General features: G+C 56.4%; 1 protein-coding gene across 2 annotated transcripts in view; it reads right to left on the bottom strand.

Annotated features, from left to right (window-relative positions):
• Window positions 1-6,274: 6,274 nt before the first annotated feature.
• Window positions 6,275-16,427, bottom strand: part of EIF2AK2 (eukaryotic translation initiation factor 2 alpha kinase 2) — a 42,703-nt gene continuing 32,550 nt past the window's right edge. The window contains exons 10-13 of one of the 2 annotated variants that reach the window (XM_048507599.1): window positions 16,108-16,179; window positions 14,442-14,561; window positions 6,955-7,089; window positions 6,275-6,734 (exon numbers count right to left, since the gene is read on the bottom strand). In XM_048507599.1, coding sequence (XP_048363556.1) covers window positions 6,671-6,734; window positions 6,955-7,089; window positions 14,442-14,561; window positions 16,108-16,179 — 391 coding nt within the window. In that variant the 3' untranslated portion in view covers window positions 6,275-6,670. The remainder of the gene's footprint in view (window positions 6,735-6,954; window positions 7,090-14,441; window positions 14,562-16,107; window positions 16,180-16,427) is intronic. The other variant, XM_048507608.1, reaches the window with a different exon arrangement.

The following is a 16,427-nucleotide window of genomic DNA, read 5'->3' as shown; positions in this document are numbered from 1 at the left end:
GGGGTGGGGGGGGGGGGGGGTGGGGGGGGGGGGGGGTGGGGGGGGGGGGGGGTGGGGGGGGGGGGGGGTGGGGGGGGGGGGGGGTGGGGGGGGGGGGGGGTGGGGGGGGGGGGGGGTGGGGGGGGGGGGGGGTGGGGGGGGGGGGGGGTGGGGGGGGGGGGGGGTGGGGGGGGGGGGGGGTGGGGGGGGGGGGGGGTGGGGGGGGGGGGGGGTGGGGGGGGGGGGGGGTGGGGGGGGGGGGGGGTGGGGGGGGGGGGGGGTGGGGGGGGGGGGGGGTGGGGGGGGGGGGGGGTGGGGGGGGGGGGGGGTGGGGGGGGGGGGGGGTGGGGGGGGGGGGGGGTGGGGGGGGGGGGGGGTGGGGGGGGGGGGGGGTGGGGGGGGGGGGGGGTGGGGGGGGGGGGGGGTGGGGGGGGGGGGGGGTGGGGGGGGGGGGGGGTGGGGGGGGGGGGGGGTGGGGGGGGGGGGGGGTGGGGGGGGGGGGGGGTGGGGGGGGGGGGGGGTGGGGGGGGGGGGGGGTGGGGGGGGGGGGGGGTGGGGGGGGGGGGGGGTGGGGGGGGGGGGGGGTGGGGGGGGGGGGGGGTGGGGGGGGGGGGGGGTGGGGGGGGGGGGGGGTGGGGGGGGGGGGGGGTGGGGGGGGGGGGGGGTGGGGGGGGGGGGGGGTGGGGGGGGGGGGGGGTGGGGGGGGGGGGGGGTGGGGGGGGGGGGGGGTGGGGGGGGGGGGGGGTGGGGGGGGGGGGGGGTGGGGGGGGGGGGGGGTGGGGGGGGGGGGGGGTGGGGGGGGGGGGGGGTGGGGGGGGGGGGGGGTGGGGGGGGGGGGGGGTGGGGGGGGGGGGGGGTGGGGGGGGGGGGGGGTGGGGGGGGGGGGGGGTGGGGGGGGGGGGGGGTGGGGGGGGGGGGGGGTGGGGGGGGGGGGGGGTGGGGGGGGGGGGGGGTGGGGGGGGGGGGGGGTGGGGGGGGGGGGGGGTGGGGGGGGGGGGGGGTGGGGGGGGGGGGGGGTGGGGGGGGGGGGGGGTGGGGGGGGGGGGGGGTGGGGGGGGGGGGGGGTGGGGGGGGGGGGGGGTGGGGGGGGGGGGGGGTGGGGGGGGGGGGGGGTGGGGGGGGGGGGGGGTGGGGGGGGGGGGGGGTGGGGGGGGGGGGGGGTGGGGGGGGGGGGGGGTGGGGGGGGGGGGGGGTGGGGGGGGGGGGGGGTGGGGGGGGGGGGGGGTGGGGGGGGGGGGGGGTGGGGGGGGGGGGGGGTGGGGGGGGGGGGGGGTGGGGGGGGGGGGGGGTGGGGGGGGGGGGGGGTGGGGGGGGGGGGGGGTGGGGGGGGGGGGGGGTGGGGGGGGGGGGGGGTGGGGGGGGGGGGGGGTGGGGGGGGGGGGGGGTGGGGGGGGGGGGGGGTGGGGGGGGGGGGGGGTGGGGGGGGGGGGGGGTGGGGGGGGGGGGGGGTGGGGGGGGGGGGGGGTGGGGGGGGGGGGGGGTGGGGGGGGGGGGGGGTGGGGGGGGGGGGGGGTGGGGGGGGGGGGGGGTGGGGGGGGGGGGGGGTGGGGGGGGGGGGGGGTGGGGGGGGGGGGGGGTGGGGGGGGGGGGGGGTGGGGGGGGGGGGGGGTGGGGGGGGGGGGGGGTGGGGGGGGGGGGGGGTGGGGGGGGGGGGGGGTGGGGGGGGGGGGGGGTGGGGGGGGGGGGGGGTGGGGGGGGGGGGGGGTGGGGGGGGGGGGGGGTGGGGGGGGGGGGGGGTGGGGGGGGGGGGGGGTGGGGGGGGGGGGGGGTGGGGGGGGGGGGGGGTGGGGGGGGGGGGGGGTGGGGGGGGGGGGGGGTGGGGGGGGGGGGGGGTGGGGGGGGGGGGGGGTGGGGGGGGGGGGGGGTGGGGGGGGGGGGGGGTGGGGGGGGGGGGGGGTGGGGGGGGGGGGGGGTGGGGGGGGGGGGGGGTGGGGGGGGGGGGGGGTGGGGGGGGGGGGGGGTGGGGGGGGGGGGGGGTGGGGGGGGGGGGGGGTGGGGGGGGGGGGGGGTGGGGGGGGGGGGGGGTGGGGGGGGGGGGGGGTGGGGGGGGGGGGGGGTGGGGGGGGGGGGGGGTGGGGGGGGGGGGGGGTGGGGGGGGGGGGGGGTGGGGGGGGGGGGGGGTGGGGGGGGGGGGGGGTGGGGGGGGGGGGGGGTGGGGGGGGGGGGGGGTGGGGGGGGGGGGGGGTGGGGGGGGGGGGGGGTGGGGGGGGGGGGGGGTGGGGGGGGGGGGGGGTGGGGGGGGGGGGGGGTGGGGGGGGGGGGGGGTGGGGGGGGGGGGGGGTGGGGGGGGGGGGGGGTGGGGGGGGGGGGGGGTGGGGGGGGGGGGGGGTGGGGGGGGGGGGGGGTGGGGGGGGGGGGGGGTGGGGGGGGGGGGGGGTGGGGGGGGGGGGGGGTGGGGGGGGGGGGGGGTGGGGGGGGGGGGGGGTGGGGGGGGGGGGGGGTGGGGGGGGGGGGGGGTGGGGGGGGGGGGGGGTGGGGGGGGGGGGGGGTGGGGGGGGGGGGGGGTGGGGGGGGGGGGGGGTGGGGGGGGGGGGGGGTGGGGGGGGGGGGGGGTGGGGGGGGGGGGGGGTGGGGGGGGGGGGGGGTGGGGGGGGGGGGGGGTGGGGGGGGGGGGGGGTGGGGGGGGGGGGGGGTGGGGGGGGGGGGGGGTGGGGGGGGGGGGGGGTGGGGGGGGGGGGGGGTGGGGGGGGGGGGGGGTGGGGGGGGGGGGGGGTGGGGGGGGGGGGGGGTGGGGGGGGGGGGGGGTGGGGGGGGGGGGGGGTGGGGGGGGGGGGGGGTGGGGGGGGGGGGGGGTGGGGGGGGGGGGGGGTGGGGGGGGGGGGGGGTGGGGGGGGGGGGGGGTGGGGGGGGGGGGGGGTGGGGGGGGGGGGGGGTGGGGGGGGGGGGGGGTGGGGGGGGGGGGGGGTGGGGGGGGGGGGGGGTGGGGGGGGGGGGGGGTGGGGGGGGGGGGGGGTGGGGGGGGGGGGGGGTGGGGGGGGGGGGGGGTGGGGGGGGGGGGGGGTGGGGGGGGGGGGGGGTGGGGGGGGGGGGGGGTGGGGGGGGGGGGGGGTGGGGGGGGGGGGGGGTGGGGGGGGGGGGGGGTGGGGGGGGGGGGGGGTGGGGGGGGGGGGGGGTGGGGGGGGGGGGGGGTGGGGGGGGGGGGGGGTGGGGGGGGGGGGGGGTGGGGGGGGGGGGGGGTGGGGGGGGGGGGGGGTGGGGGGGGGGGGGGGTGGGGGGGGGGGGGGGTGGGGGGGGGGGGGGGTGGGGGGGGGGGGGGGTGGGGGGGGGGGGGGGTGGGGGGGGGGGGGGGTGGGGGGGGGGGGGGGTGGGGGGGGGGGGGGGTGGGGGGGGGGGGGGGTGGGGGGGGGGGGGGGTGGGGGGGGGGGGGGGTGGGGGGGGGGGGGGGTGGGGGGGGGGGGGGGTGGGGGGGGGGGGGGGTGGGGGGGGGGGGGGGTGGGGGGGGGGGGGGGTGGGGGGGGGGGGGGGTGGGGGGGGGGGGGGGTGGGGGGGGGGGGGGGTGGGGGGGGGGGGGGGTGGGGGGGGGGGGGGGTGGGGGGGGGGGGGGGTGGGGGGGGGGGGGGGTGGGGGGGGGGGGGGGTGGGGGGGGGGGGGGGTGGGGGGGGGGGGGGGTGGGGGGGGGGGGGGGTGGAGCTTCCTCCCCAACAAACAACCCTTTAAAGGGTTGTTGTTTAGGGCAGCCTGAGGTCAGCCTTCTGGGGAGGGAGAGCGCATCCAGGTCGTCGTAATCGGCGTGCCTGGGGGCGGCGTTTACCGCCTCCCCAGGTCACGTGGCCACTGAGTGGCCGTGCGGAAACGGCCTCTGTGATGGCAATCCCTTACATGTTTTTTAAAGGCTAAACGCTGCATGGGGATGATTTGAATCAGAGCTACTGCACTGAGAGGGGTTTTTGTTTTTAAGTCCCTTCTTTGATACCCATTTTTCCAATCTTAATCCATCACCAATGAAACAACTATGAGTCTCTGTTTGCTCTCATGGGTCTCCTAAGGAAGACGAGAGAAGCATAGTAAATCAGGACAGGGAATATCATGGCTCTAATCCAAATTCCCTCCACATTCACAGCTTTAAAGGACCATGGGAGGTCTTAATCACATTTTAAGTTAGGCCTAAAACTATGAGCTGGCATTATTTAGTGGTGAGAGAAACTTAATCAGCACATGTCCAGTGGCACTAGCAATTCAAGGCTAAAATGAAACCTTGTTCTCCTATCTACTCCCACTGTTATGAAAGTCACTTAGAGGTAATTCTAACAAGCCAAAATGGCTTCTGGAGAGTTGCTTTTGCAGGACTTTTTCTTCCAGGAGGGTTAAAAGGACAATTCAGAGGTAACTGGTAAATTTCTGAAGCTTAACAAAATAGAAGCTTAAGGGCAAATCAACAACAAAATTCATACCAATTTAGCAATCTTGGCATTTCTGAGGAACTCTGGCAACAGCAGTTATCCAAGGTCCTATTTGTTGAAAACAATTGCCAAGAGCAGTTAAACTGAGAGCCAATGTGATATAGTGGTTAAAGAGTCAGACTAGGATCTGAAAGACTCAGGTTACAAAACCTACACTGCCATGGACTTTGGGCAACTCGCATACTCTCAGCCTCACCTACCTCACTTAAAGAGAAATCCTATGTTGGTCTAGAAGTATGTTCCAGAAGTACTTTCATGTGTGTGTGCGTGGGGGGGGGGGGGGGGTTGTAAATAAATTTTTATCAAACCTGTTTAGTATTTTTGGCAACTCTGTCAGAATGCAGGTTTCCTCACTAACTAATACAGAATTTCCTCAGTAATACTTAGGAAAAAATGACTACATATGAATCCACATGTCTGCATTCATGTTAGGGCAGTCAGAGCTTGCTTATGAACAAGCATCCCCCAACTGCTCTTCCCATTGGGGTGCGGGGGTGAGGTCTTGTATGCAGACCTGGCAACAAGCCGGGTTGTACCCGTTTTAGCTTAATCACAGTGATGTTTACCATCTGAAGACAGCCAAACAGAATACTGGTACTCCTTGAAAGTGGATGGAGAAAATCCCTGCAGGATTACTCCTCCCACTTGTTTCATTATGCTAATTAGGCAAGTCTTTGGTGGATTCCACAACACAAATATATAATGGGTTGCAGTAATTATAAAGGAACTCGTTTTGCTTTTTCCAATTCACATGCATGCCGTGCAGCCAGCAATTGGAACAAACTCATTTTTGGGACAGGACCTATGCAAAGTGTCCTACCCTACCCAAAATGGTTTGTATTGCGCTCTACACCTGTTATATTTCCCTGTGTAGAATCCACCTTTGAGACAGCCAGCAAGGAAAACAACATCCCGGCAGTGCATGTGTGACAGACCTAAGGAGCAGACAGTAGCAGAAAAGGCTGACTCTAAAGTGTTAATCCTTCACACAGTCTGAGTGTGTGAGTGACAGGCTGGGAGTGGATGGAATTTTAGGAATCAGAGCTTCTGACAGGATTAGAAAAAAAAATCAGCTCTGAGATCCAGTGAGAACAGACTTGTTTAGCATCTATTATAGATGTGTGGTCTTGACAAGAAGAGAATATTGGGGTGAAAAGGGACCCTACTCTAGTCATGGAGGAGAATTATCTTCCAGGGAGGGAAGAATTCCTAGGGTCTAAAAACAGAGCTAGTTCATCTTCTGGAAAGAGTAGGTAGAACTGCGGGAACTGACTTAGAGTTTGTGTCACAGAGTGACGAGTCTCTAGTCAGAAGAGGAATTTACACAGCACATGGGAGAATTCCCATCCCTAGTTTTTTTTAGAAACATTTACTTCAAATGCTGTGAAGCAATCCTAAAGTTTTGGAAGTCTGAAGAGAAAGATTTGGGAGAATACTCCTTTCTGTATAGTTTACAGACACCAGAGTTAACACATGAACCTCTGATTGCTAGCTTGACTTAAACCTGAGAAACTGCTTGAAAGTCTACCATATTGTAGAGCATTAAGAACGCTATAACCAACTGAAATCTGAACAATCAGCCATAATTGGGTGAAAACAACTTCATACTTGTACATAGAACCACTTATTTTCTTATTACCAATATTCTCTCCTATCCTATTTCCCTGAAGTGTTGAGTGGTTATCTGAGGTAAAACAGAGAGAGAACAGGAAGGGGAAAATCACTTCAGTTTCCTAATCTGGTTCAGATATGTATTTGTTTTAAAGAGGTACAGGGTGGGACAACTGAAGAAAAACCCTAGAAGGTTTTATATTTTTAATTTTTTTTATGTATACACAAACACACAGAAAAGTTGACCAGCAGCAAAGATCAGAAGAAAAGAAGATGTGAGGAGAATCAGAGAACATTGGCCCATTCTGCACAGCACAAATAAGATGTCTAGAGGATACAAAAAAAAGTTATCTTAGGAAGGACCTCAACACAGTTTTTTCTCCAAATCATCCTCAGGGCATTTTATTTCAGCCCAAGCCATATTATTTAGTAGATGCTAAAAGATGGACTTTTCCCCCTCAAGTCATCTGCAAAATGGCTCCTGCTTGGCTGTGCAGAACTCAGCAGGTATCTTATTTTTCCGGCCTGGCTCTCAGTTTCCTCCTCAGCTTGTGTCGAACATTTTGTGCGCTACTGAAGGGATTCTCCCTGCCTCCATTTGCTGAAGGTTGTCCCAGGATTTCTGCTCTGCAGGTTCCATTCCTAAGTGCCTTTTCAGGCCAAAAAGTACACAGTTGTACTCAGATTGTCCTGCCGATTCTGGCAACATATAGTTTTCCTATTTTTTTCTTTTTGATGAGGTCTCTGCGAAGAAACGCAGATACAAGTAAAGAAACAAGTAAAGCTCCATTACAATCATGGGGAAAGAAAATCCCAGTTCCCCCCTTCTCACAGCCAAAATTTTATGAGCAACGTCTCACTAATGTCTTACCATCTGTTGGGGGCAGGGGTTTTTGTTGCCTCACAGTACTATTCAATCCTGGCATAGAAGATTAACTCAAAGAACATTACGTCATGGAGTTACCTTTTACCACCTATGCTGTCTTCTAAGTTAAAGCTGTCTTTCCCAATCCAGCAACCATAATATCGAACAATGTGATCATGTTTAAGGTCTGCTAAAGCTTTCACTTCACGTTTTGCTTCTGCCATTTCTTCTTCTCTGGTTTGGGGAAAAAAGACTAATTACAAACAGTTGAATTTTAGAATTGAAAATGGCAACTCTAAAATTGTGATCTGTTTATAGGATTATAGGGGAAAAAACAAAGGTAAATAAAAAAGATATAAGATATAAATTATTTTCAAAAATGAGGTTTCTGCTTTGGAACTTATTGGTACAGAAAGTATGTCAGAAACATAAAGAAAATACTACAACTGAATGATGTTTTGTCATTACTATAATTGAGGTATTTCTAAATTCCAATGACAAAAATCATTTAAAAAAGATTAATATTTAATTTAAAAACATTTTTATCTGCACAGCATAGACTTGACATTAACAAAAGAAATATCTCTATTTACTTGTTTTCCAAATGAAATACTCTCATGGCTAAGAGACAAATCATTTAGGCACTGTTGCGTTAACAGTGAGACTGCCACGGTTATCAGATCAGTGTGGGAGTATATAAGAACATTTGCTCATGTGGTTCATTCTGACTGTAAGGAATTCCATAGAAGCAGAAATAAAAGGCTCTTTGGTGAAAAAAGACCGTTTATTCAGACATCTTAGAAAGCTCAAGTACACGCAGTGGCAGGAATGACACTTCCCGCCAGAAGCACAGGTTATAACTCTGTTCATCCCATCCCCCTCCCTGCTTCCCATGGGAACGGAGACCTCATCTCCCGCGCAGAGATAAAGTCTCCGCCGATGAAGCTGGCCCATCGCCCGGGCTGTGGAATGTACTCAAGGTTAGGCGGCTGCCCTTACCATCAACACCATTGAAACCTTTACACTCTGCCTCCCTTAAAGAAGACCCCCCCCCCCCAGGTTTATGCGGAAAGGCGCGGTGGAAAGCAGAAATAAGGGTGGGGGCGTCAATATTTTCGGAATAAACCCATTGATTATACCCAGAGGAATATCCCAGCCAAGAAACTAAATATTGCAAGCGTTTGCGATTAAAGCGAGAGTCCAGGATGGCGTCAATTTCGTAGTGCTTGTGGCCATCAATAATAGTTGGTGGGGGTCTCTCCGGCTGGTCGCGGCCAGGCATCGGAAGCTGAGGAGCCTCCTTGAGTAAACTGGAATGGAAGACAGGATGAATGTTACTAAGAGAGTTAGGCAAATCAATCGGCAGTGACATCATTAATCACTTTAGTAATCTGAAAAGGTCCCACGAATCTTTTGCCTAGTTTGGAAAATTTATGCACGTCTCTGGAGATTTTTGGTAGACAAATACACCCAAGCCCCACACGCAGAGGAAAATCCGAAGGTGCTTATCCGCTTGCAGCTTTTGGGAGTCCTTAGCCTGTTGTAAGGCGGTCTGGACCGATTTCCATCCCTCGCTAGGGATGAAATCCATTGTTGAAACTCTGGAGGATCCAAAGTTGTCGCGGGTAGTTGCGGCAACGGCGAGGAACGAGCGACCAGACACAATTTCAAAGGGGTTTTCTTTGTACTGCTATGAACCGCATTGTTATAGGGCGTACTCCGCGAAGCGGAATGAGCTCGCACCAATTGTCTTGGTGGTAGTTGGTGTAACAACGTAAATACTGCTCTAGGGTTCTGTTCGTTCTCTCCGACTCACCGTCACTTTGAACGTGTTAGGGGGCGGCGACCGCCGGGGCGGCCCCCAACAACCCCAAAAACGCCTTCCAGAACTTTGAAATGAATTGGGGGCCGCGGTCGGAGACCACCTTAACGGGGGCGTAGTGTAGACGGTAAACCTGTTGAATGATCAGCCGTGCTAATTTAGGAGCGGAGGGGATGGAAGCACATGGAACAAAATGGGCTTGTTTAGAAAATAAGTCCACCACCACCCACAAGACCGTGTTGCCATGACTTTCGGGCAAATCTGTAATAAAATCCATGGAGATGACTTCCCAAGGGCGGGAGGCCACCGGGAGAGGTTTCAACAGCCCATGGGGCTTTCCCGGAATGGTTTTGGCTTCTGCACAAACAGAGCAGCCTTTAATATACGCCTCAATGTCCTTGCGCATTGCGCGCCACCCGCACTGCCGGCGGGGCAAATGCAGCGTTTTCGGACAGCCAACATGTCCAGCCGCGCGGGCGCCGTGGCCTGCTTCCAGAACCTGCTTCCGGAGGGGAGGCACGTGCCAACACTCCCCCCTCCGCCAAACTCCATTCTCCAAAGCGCGAATTGGGAGTCACTTTCCCCCGCTGGAGGCTCGTGCAGCCCCGCCTCCTCGAAGTTCCCCGCAGGAAAGGAGAGACGAGACTAGGAATGGGCGGTGAAGGAGGAGTGGACGCTTGAGATCGGGTGACAGCCAGTCCTAACTGGGAGGGGAGAGAACAGTGCGTGGAATGTCTCGTAAGGCAGCTCCACCCCTCCTCGGGTAGGCGAGAGAGCGTCAGCCAGTTTATTGGTTTTCCCGGGAAAAATGGACTGTGAAAGAGAAACGAGAAAAGAAATCATTGCTCCAACGGAGTTGTTTCTGCGGACATCTTGAGGGGTGGAAAGATGCGGCCAGGTTTTTGTGATCCGACCAAACCTGAAAGGGTATTTAGCCCCTCCAGCCAGTGGCGCCAAGTGGAGAGTGCTACTTTGATGGCTGCAGTCTCTTTATCCCCACAGTCCAGTTGAGTTCAGCACCGGAGAATTTCTTTTGATAAATAAGCACACGGAACCAGCCTACCATCTTTATTTTTCTGCAACAGGGGCTGCCCCAAGCGCTTTGTCCGGAGGCATCCACGTGAACCACAAACGGTAGATCTGGGTCAGGGTGCTTTAGGATAGGTTACGTGGTAAACGCAGACTTTAAGAGCTGAAAGGCTGTTTGACATTCTTCAGACCAGGAAAGGGGGGCCCCGGGCTTGGCGGACAGTGGATCTTTACCCTTAGTGCGTAAGAGGTCTGTGAGAGGGAGAGTCAGCTCAGCTTAATTGGGGTATAAAGTCACGATAGAAATTAGCAAAACCCAGAAAAGATTGGAGTTCTTCTGCGGTTGGTGGGGGCAGGCCATTGGAGGACCGCGCCAATTTTAGCAGGATCCATTTTTAAGCCCTCGGGCGAGATCCGGTAACCCAAATAGTCAATGGAGGTCTGGTGGAAACAGCATTTAGAGAGTTTGGCAAAGAGAGAGTTGTTGAGCACGCGTTTCAATACTTCCTAACCAATGCTTCATGCTCTTCTATGGTTTGTGAATAAATTAAAACGCCATCTAAGTATACCACAACTCCCTTTGTACAATAAATCATGGAGAACTTCGTTGATGAGGGCCATAAAAGCCCCGGGGGCCCCACTTAACCCGAATGGCATTATTAAGTATTCAAACTGTCCAAACTTTGTGTTAAACGCAGTCAAGTGTTCATAGCCTTCAGCAATTCTGACCCTGTAGTAAGCTTCTCTCAAGTCTAATTTAGTAAAGATGCGCCCTTTGCCCAGTGCATCTAAAAGGTCCTTGATCAAAGGCAAAGGATATTTATTGGACAGAGAGACTGCATTGAGACCTCGATAATCTGTGCAAAGCCGTAAAGACCCATCTTTCTTTTTTACAAACAAAACGGGAGCAGCGTGTGTGTGTTTGGTAGCCCGCCGTATGAACCCGCGCGAAAGCGAGGTTCTTGTCCAAGAAGGCACGAAGTTCCTTCTCCTCATTGGGACTCATACGGTAGATTCTACCTTGGGCAGTTGCTCTGGTTGTATAACGATTTTGCAGTCAGTGTCTCTATGGGGTGGCAACTGATCGCATTCTTGCTCCTGAAAAACTCTGGCTAGATCTTGAATGCGCCCGGTGGGATGCCAATAGAATCGGGAGCAATCACTGATGAAGCCAGGGAGGGGGGTGTGTCAGGAGAAGTTGAGTTTTCCCCCCAATTCATGTGTTCACCGCAGGGAGGGTCAGTGAATTCTAAGATCCGTTCTTTCCAAATGAACTTTGGTTCATGTAACAATAACCATGGCATGCCCAAAACTATGGAGTGTTTGGCCACTGGTAAAATAAAACTAATTTTCTCCCAATGGTGGCGCAACGGAGGAGAACCGGTTGTGTTTTGAACTGGGCCGGTCCTTCGTTCCTGTGAGGGCTGCCGTCCATTTGGGTGAAGGGTATGGGCTTAGCCAGAATTTGGTCCAGACCTAGCTCCTCTGCCACCTGGGGCCGCATTAAGCAATGGGAGCAGCCAGAATCCACAAGGGCCGAGGCTATAATGCGGGTATGTTTAGCGGGGTTGGCCAGAAACGCTTGGACAGTAATGGGAGCGCTGCCTTCACTCACCGCGTCAGGAGTCGGACCCACATCCATGGGGCTGAAGAAAGGCAAACAGCTGCTTCCCCTCCTCTGGGTCGCCTTCGATGACCGCCTTAGAAGAGCCCGTCGGAGGCGGCCCCGACTGGCGTGGTGGCTTGGCAGATGGGGTGCGCGTGGCTGGGGCGGTTGGTTTTTGTTTCTTCGGACAGTTGGCGGCTAGATGACCTGGTCCTCCGCAGTAAAGGCACAATCCCAGTCGGCACGGCGCCAGAGGTGGTCTCGGTGGGGGCGTGGGCTTGCCTTGGTGGACGCAGTGGCAGGCTCGGGCGTGGGGCAATGACCTCCGGCACGCAGTGTGTTATTCCGCGAGACGCCACCTGGGATCCCAACTGGATCCAATCAGCAACAGTGCGAGGAACTCGAATTAAAAACACCGTTTCGCGCAGCTTGCCGTCAACAGCATCTGAGAAGTATTCGCATTTCATGCGTTCAGGCCACTCAGGAGGGAGTCGAGCAGCCGCCGCACGAAATTCACGGGCAAATTCTGCAAACGGACGGTTGCCCTGCTGGATAGTTTTGATGGTGCGGATAGCCTCATTTTCGGCCGGATCTTGGAAGCGCGCTCTTAAGGCTTGGAGGAATGCGGGCACCGTCGCGAGAGTCTTCATCTTGCAAATCCAAAAGGGTCACAAACCAGTCGGCTGCTGCCCCATCCAGGACTGAGCCGATGTCCCGTATTTTTTCGCGCTCAGACCGGTATAAATCATCATAGTCCTCCATGTGGGCATCGAGTTGCAAAATGAAGTAGGGAAGCTTGGAAGCGGTCCCATCAAAACGGGCAGGTATCGGGGGCCTATAGTAACCCCTTTCCACGGCTCTTGGCTGCAGGGGCGCAAGCGGCGCGCGGGTTGAAGCAGGTTAGGCGAGCAGCGGTTGTACAGGGGAGCCGGAATCGTGAGGCGGTATCAATGCCGGTGCCGCTGGCGTTTGGGTGGCAGGACCCAGCCACGTTGCCCCTCTGGCACCGGCAGTATCAGTAACAGCATAGACTCCAACTTGGGGCTTCCTGGTCTGCTGCCTCCTCAGTTCCCTCTCCAACGAGCCAGCTCTCTCTCCTTGCGGGTCAATGCATCCTGGTGCGCATGCAGGGCTGCTTTTTCTCGTTCCAATTTAGCCAGTTCGTCCCGTTTAATAGCTGCAGTGAGCTCACTTTGCGGCGCAAGGCCTGAAGCAGCTTCGGCGTTGCGCTGTAAATCCAGTCTGGAGTGTTCCAGGACCTTATCATGGACTGACAGGTTCTGGCGATATTGTCGTTGGAGCGCATCTTTGGCACGGTCCAACTTCGAAGTTGGACTTCTTTGCGTTGCTGTTCCCGGTCCCTCTGCAGGTTTCGCGCTCTTGCTGCAGCTGTGCCCGTTCCTCCTCCCATAGCTGGCGTTCACGGGTCCATGCTATGCGTTTGGCATCTCGCAGTCGGCCCACTTCCTCATCCCAGCTTTCTTTCGATGGGAGAGGGAACAGATCCGGCTGGGAGTGCAGGCTTTCCTCGGACTCTTCGTCTTCTGGAAGCGAGACATCGGAGACACCGTAGCCACCGGTGGCTCCCTGGGGTGCAGCCGCTGACCCGGGATCAGGGGGGTCCGATCGGAAGACGGTACGGACACCCCTCCCAATCCCAGGTTTAGTCCCAGTGTCCTTCGGACGGGCCCCAGTGCTGTGCCACGGTGGTTCTTTGGGAGCATCACCAAAATACGAGTCCAGGAATTGTTCAATGGACTCCTGGGTTGCCGCATGAAAGGTGGTCAGGCCCGTCTCCTCCATGACAGGTTGCATCTGAGGTTTGTAATCCATACGAAAACGGGTAGAGATCCGATCCACAGGCGCTCGATCCATAGACAGCGCCCAAACGACTCATGTAAGTCCCCATGGTCGTCGGCACGGCCCTCGTTCCAACGGAGTAAAGGAAGACTCGTGCTGATACGAGGACGGGAAAGAGTCACCAGCAAGGCCCGTTCTCCCGCCGGTTCCTCCAGATCCAGAAGGGAAAGGTCGGAGCCCTCTTTGGGGGCTACCGCACCTTCCGCAGTAGTATTCAACCTCTCCATGCCGAGACACCAGAGGTCCACTGCACTAGGGATATAGATGAATTAAGATTCCTGCCACAATGTAAGGAATTCCATAGAAGCAGAAATAAAAGGCTCTTTGGTGAAAAAAGACCGTTTATTCAGACATCTTAGAAAGCTCAAGTACACGCAGTGGCAGGAATGACACTTCCCGCCAGAAGCACAGGTTATAACTCTGTTCATCCCATCCCCCTCCCTGCTTCCCATGGGAACGGAGACCTCATCTCCCGCGCAGAGATAAAGTCTCCGCCGATGAAGCTGGCCCATCGCCCGGGCTGTGGAATGTACTCAAGGTTAGGCGGCTGCCCTTACCATCAACACCATTGAAACCTTTACACTGGACTGTGGACCTATGTAACATGACTGTGGACCTATGTAACATGAAAGTCTCAAATACAGATGCTACTTGGCTATTATTTAAGCACTCTGGTGAGAATCCAAACACTATTTTCTGCCAGTGAAAGTCAGTTCTGCCAGTGGAAGGTGGGGGGTGACTGCTGTAATTTCCCTCACCTGTTGCAGTCTGAGTTCCCACAAACAACATTCTTGGTAGGAAGAAAAACAAGTAAAAATGGTATCTCCCTCCCCAGCTGTTTACACTGATGGAAAAAGACCTCTGCATCCTACCCACTTTCAGGGCAAAGCAAGTAGAGTAAAAATTATGCAATTACTTAGCTTGGTGTAAGAGCTACTGTAGAGTCAACAACAAACGTGTCTTTGCAGCTACTTCTAAAAAGGGTCTTAGAAGCAAAACAGTAGTGGGTATATTTTCTCTAACATTTTAAAATGTTTCTCTGCTATAATGCTTGACAAGGATAAATCAATGTGTGGGAACTTCAGTTTTATGTACAAAACAATCAGCAATGTACAACCAAGAAACTGAAAGTTAGTGGCACATATCAATGCAATTACACCTCAATTAGAACTAAAATTATCATAGGCTAAACAGATTTTAATAGGAACAATAACATATCTTTTTAAGAGCCAATAATAATTTAATAATGATAAACATCGAGTTACTTACAAATTGAGTTCCACTCGCTTGACAGCGCGCAGTTTCTCATCAATTTTATGCTTTGCCTTGAAAACGCGGCCAAATCCACCACTACCAATTTTTTCTATATCTACAAAATTGTCAAGAAACCTGTTTTAAGAAATAAAAATGAGTGTTATACATGGCAAAAAATTTTAACTCATTAAGGTGATAATACAGTTCCATGATTATGACAATTCTAGATCCAAGCAGGCCAACAAAAGTATATTAGAAGACTCATCATTTGCCCTGTCTTTTATATGCTGAAGGGTCAATGATGTCTCCAATGCCCTGCTTCCACACTCCAATCCATATTTCAATTGTGGTATTTACAGTGTGTCCTAAGCAGAGTTACACCCAAATCCACTGAAGCCAATGGGCTTAGGAAGCCATAACTGCTTAGAATTACACTGTTAAGAATGTTCTAGTAATATTGATTTTTTTAATGTTCCTTTAAAATTCAGTTCCAAGAAACATATGAACCGTATACAAAGATCATGGCGAGAAACAAGTTATGTTTGTTTCTTTTTTTAATGGCAATAACTTCCATTGTATTAGTTTAAGCAAACTATGCCCAAATGACCAAAAACTGTTGCTACTTGCCAACACAAAGAACAAGACACCAAGACATTCACCTAAGTTCCAGCAGCAATCAAGAAAAAATCTACACTTTATACAATCCATGTTTTCTGCAGCTAACGCAAAAATAGTAACCATGGTACAGCTCCTCATAAATTCACATAGAATCATCAGGTTTAATGAAGCCTCCCAGGAATTATAAGCGTATAGAGCTGGGTTTGTCGTTCACATTCTAAAGCTAGGTTTGATCATAAACATTCTTAGGCACGGATTTATATATGACTATGAATTAGCTGAAGGAACAACTGGTTATGGGGCGCTGTGTATAAGAAGGGTAGAAAGGGCGGTCCAACTATGGAAATGTTACAACAGCTATGGCCCAGTTCAATGCGTTTCTGTGAAAAAGCTAGGCAAAGCGTTATATGTGGTGGCTACTGGCCTGCATAGATAAAGCTTGTAAAAAACATGGGAAGTAACAAGATATTGCAGATCTTAGCAACTGGTAACAACTGAAGTACGTTCAGAGGATGGAATCATTTGGTCAATACATAGAATAAAGAACTACCCAGAGAAAACACTGGAACAAAGAAATCAATGTAAAATTTGTTAGGTCTATAGGCCACAATCCTATGCAGGCTGATCTTGGAGTAACAAAGACAGACTGTTTCATGCCATTAGTATTTTAGGGTACAATTACCTACACTACAAAATGTAGCTCTGTTTTATAAACCATTTTCCAAGGACTGGTCCAGAAGCAACATTAATGCTATGATTTGTACAAAATCCATCTATAATCTAGGGATCATTGCTTCTATGGGAATGCTGAAACACATAGGGAGGTCGCACTGACACCCTGGAGCTACACACATATGAACTACACATTCAGAGTTGTCTTGGACATTGCAGTGAATGGAGAAGCCTGTCCACACCCTAGAAATTAGTTTTTGCCATAATCTGACCAACATACATCTTTCTAAGTAGATCTAAGCTGGATCTCACTTCACTACTTTTATCAAATCCAACTGACATCGGAGTAAAAATAAATCTTATTGAATATTAAACAGCAATTTCTTCGTACTTTTCATTGGTAGTATACTTGTTTTCCCTTTGATGCAGTTTTGAAAACGTGGGTGCCAACAGCGTCTCTCTCCTGAGAAAAATGAAAAGTTAAAATGAAAACTTGTACTCTTATGCAGCAAACATAGATGCATGTGAACATTACACTTTGAAGCTGATCATTTTCACCAGCTGATAACCGATTAAGGTAGAAAGATTGAGATACAGATCCGAAAAGATGCACATTATTTATCTGTTCCATTTTTATCCTGCCCTTCCACCAAAGAGCTTAAGGAGACATACATGGTTCTCCCTACCCAGGTTTATCATCACAGTCACACT

The sequence above is a fragment of the Sphaerodactylus townsendi genome, linkage group LG01 (genome assembly GCF_021028975.2).
Source record: "Sphaerodactylus townsendi isolate TG3544 linkage group LG01, MPM_Stown_v2.3, whole genome shotgun sequence".
Taxonomy (NCBI): domain Eukaryota; kingdom Metazoa; phylum Chordata; class Lepidosauria; order Squamata; family Sphaerodactylidae; genus Sphaerodactylus; species Sphaerodactylus townsendi.
Note: the sequence above shows the minus strand (reverse complement) of the source record. Positions and strands in the feature narration are given on the sequence as shown.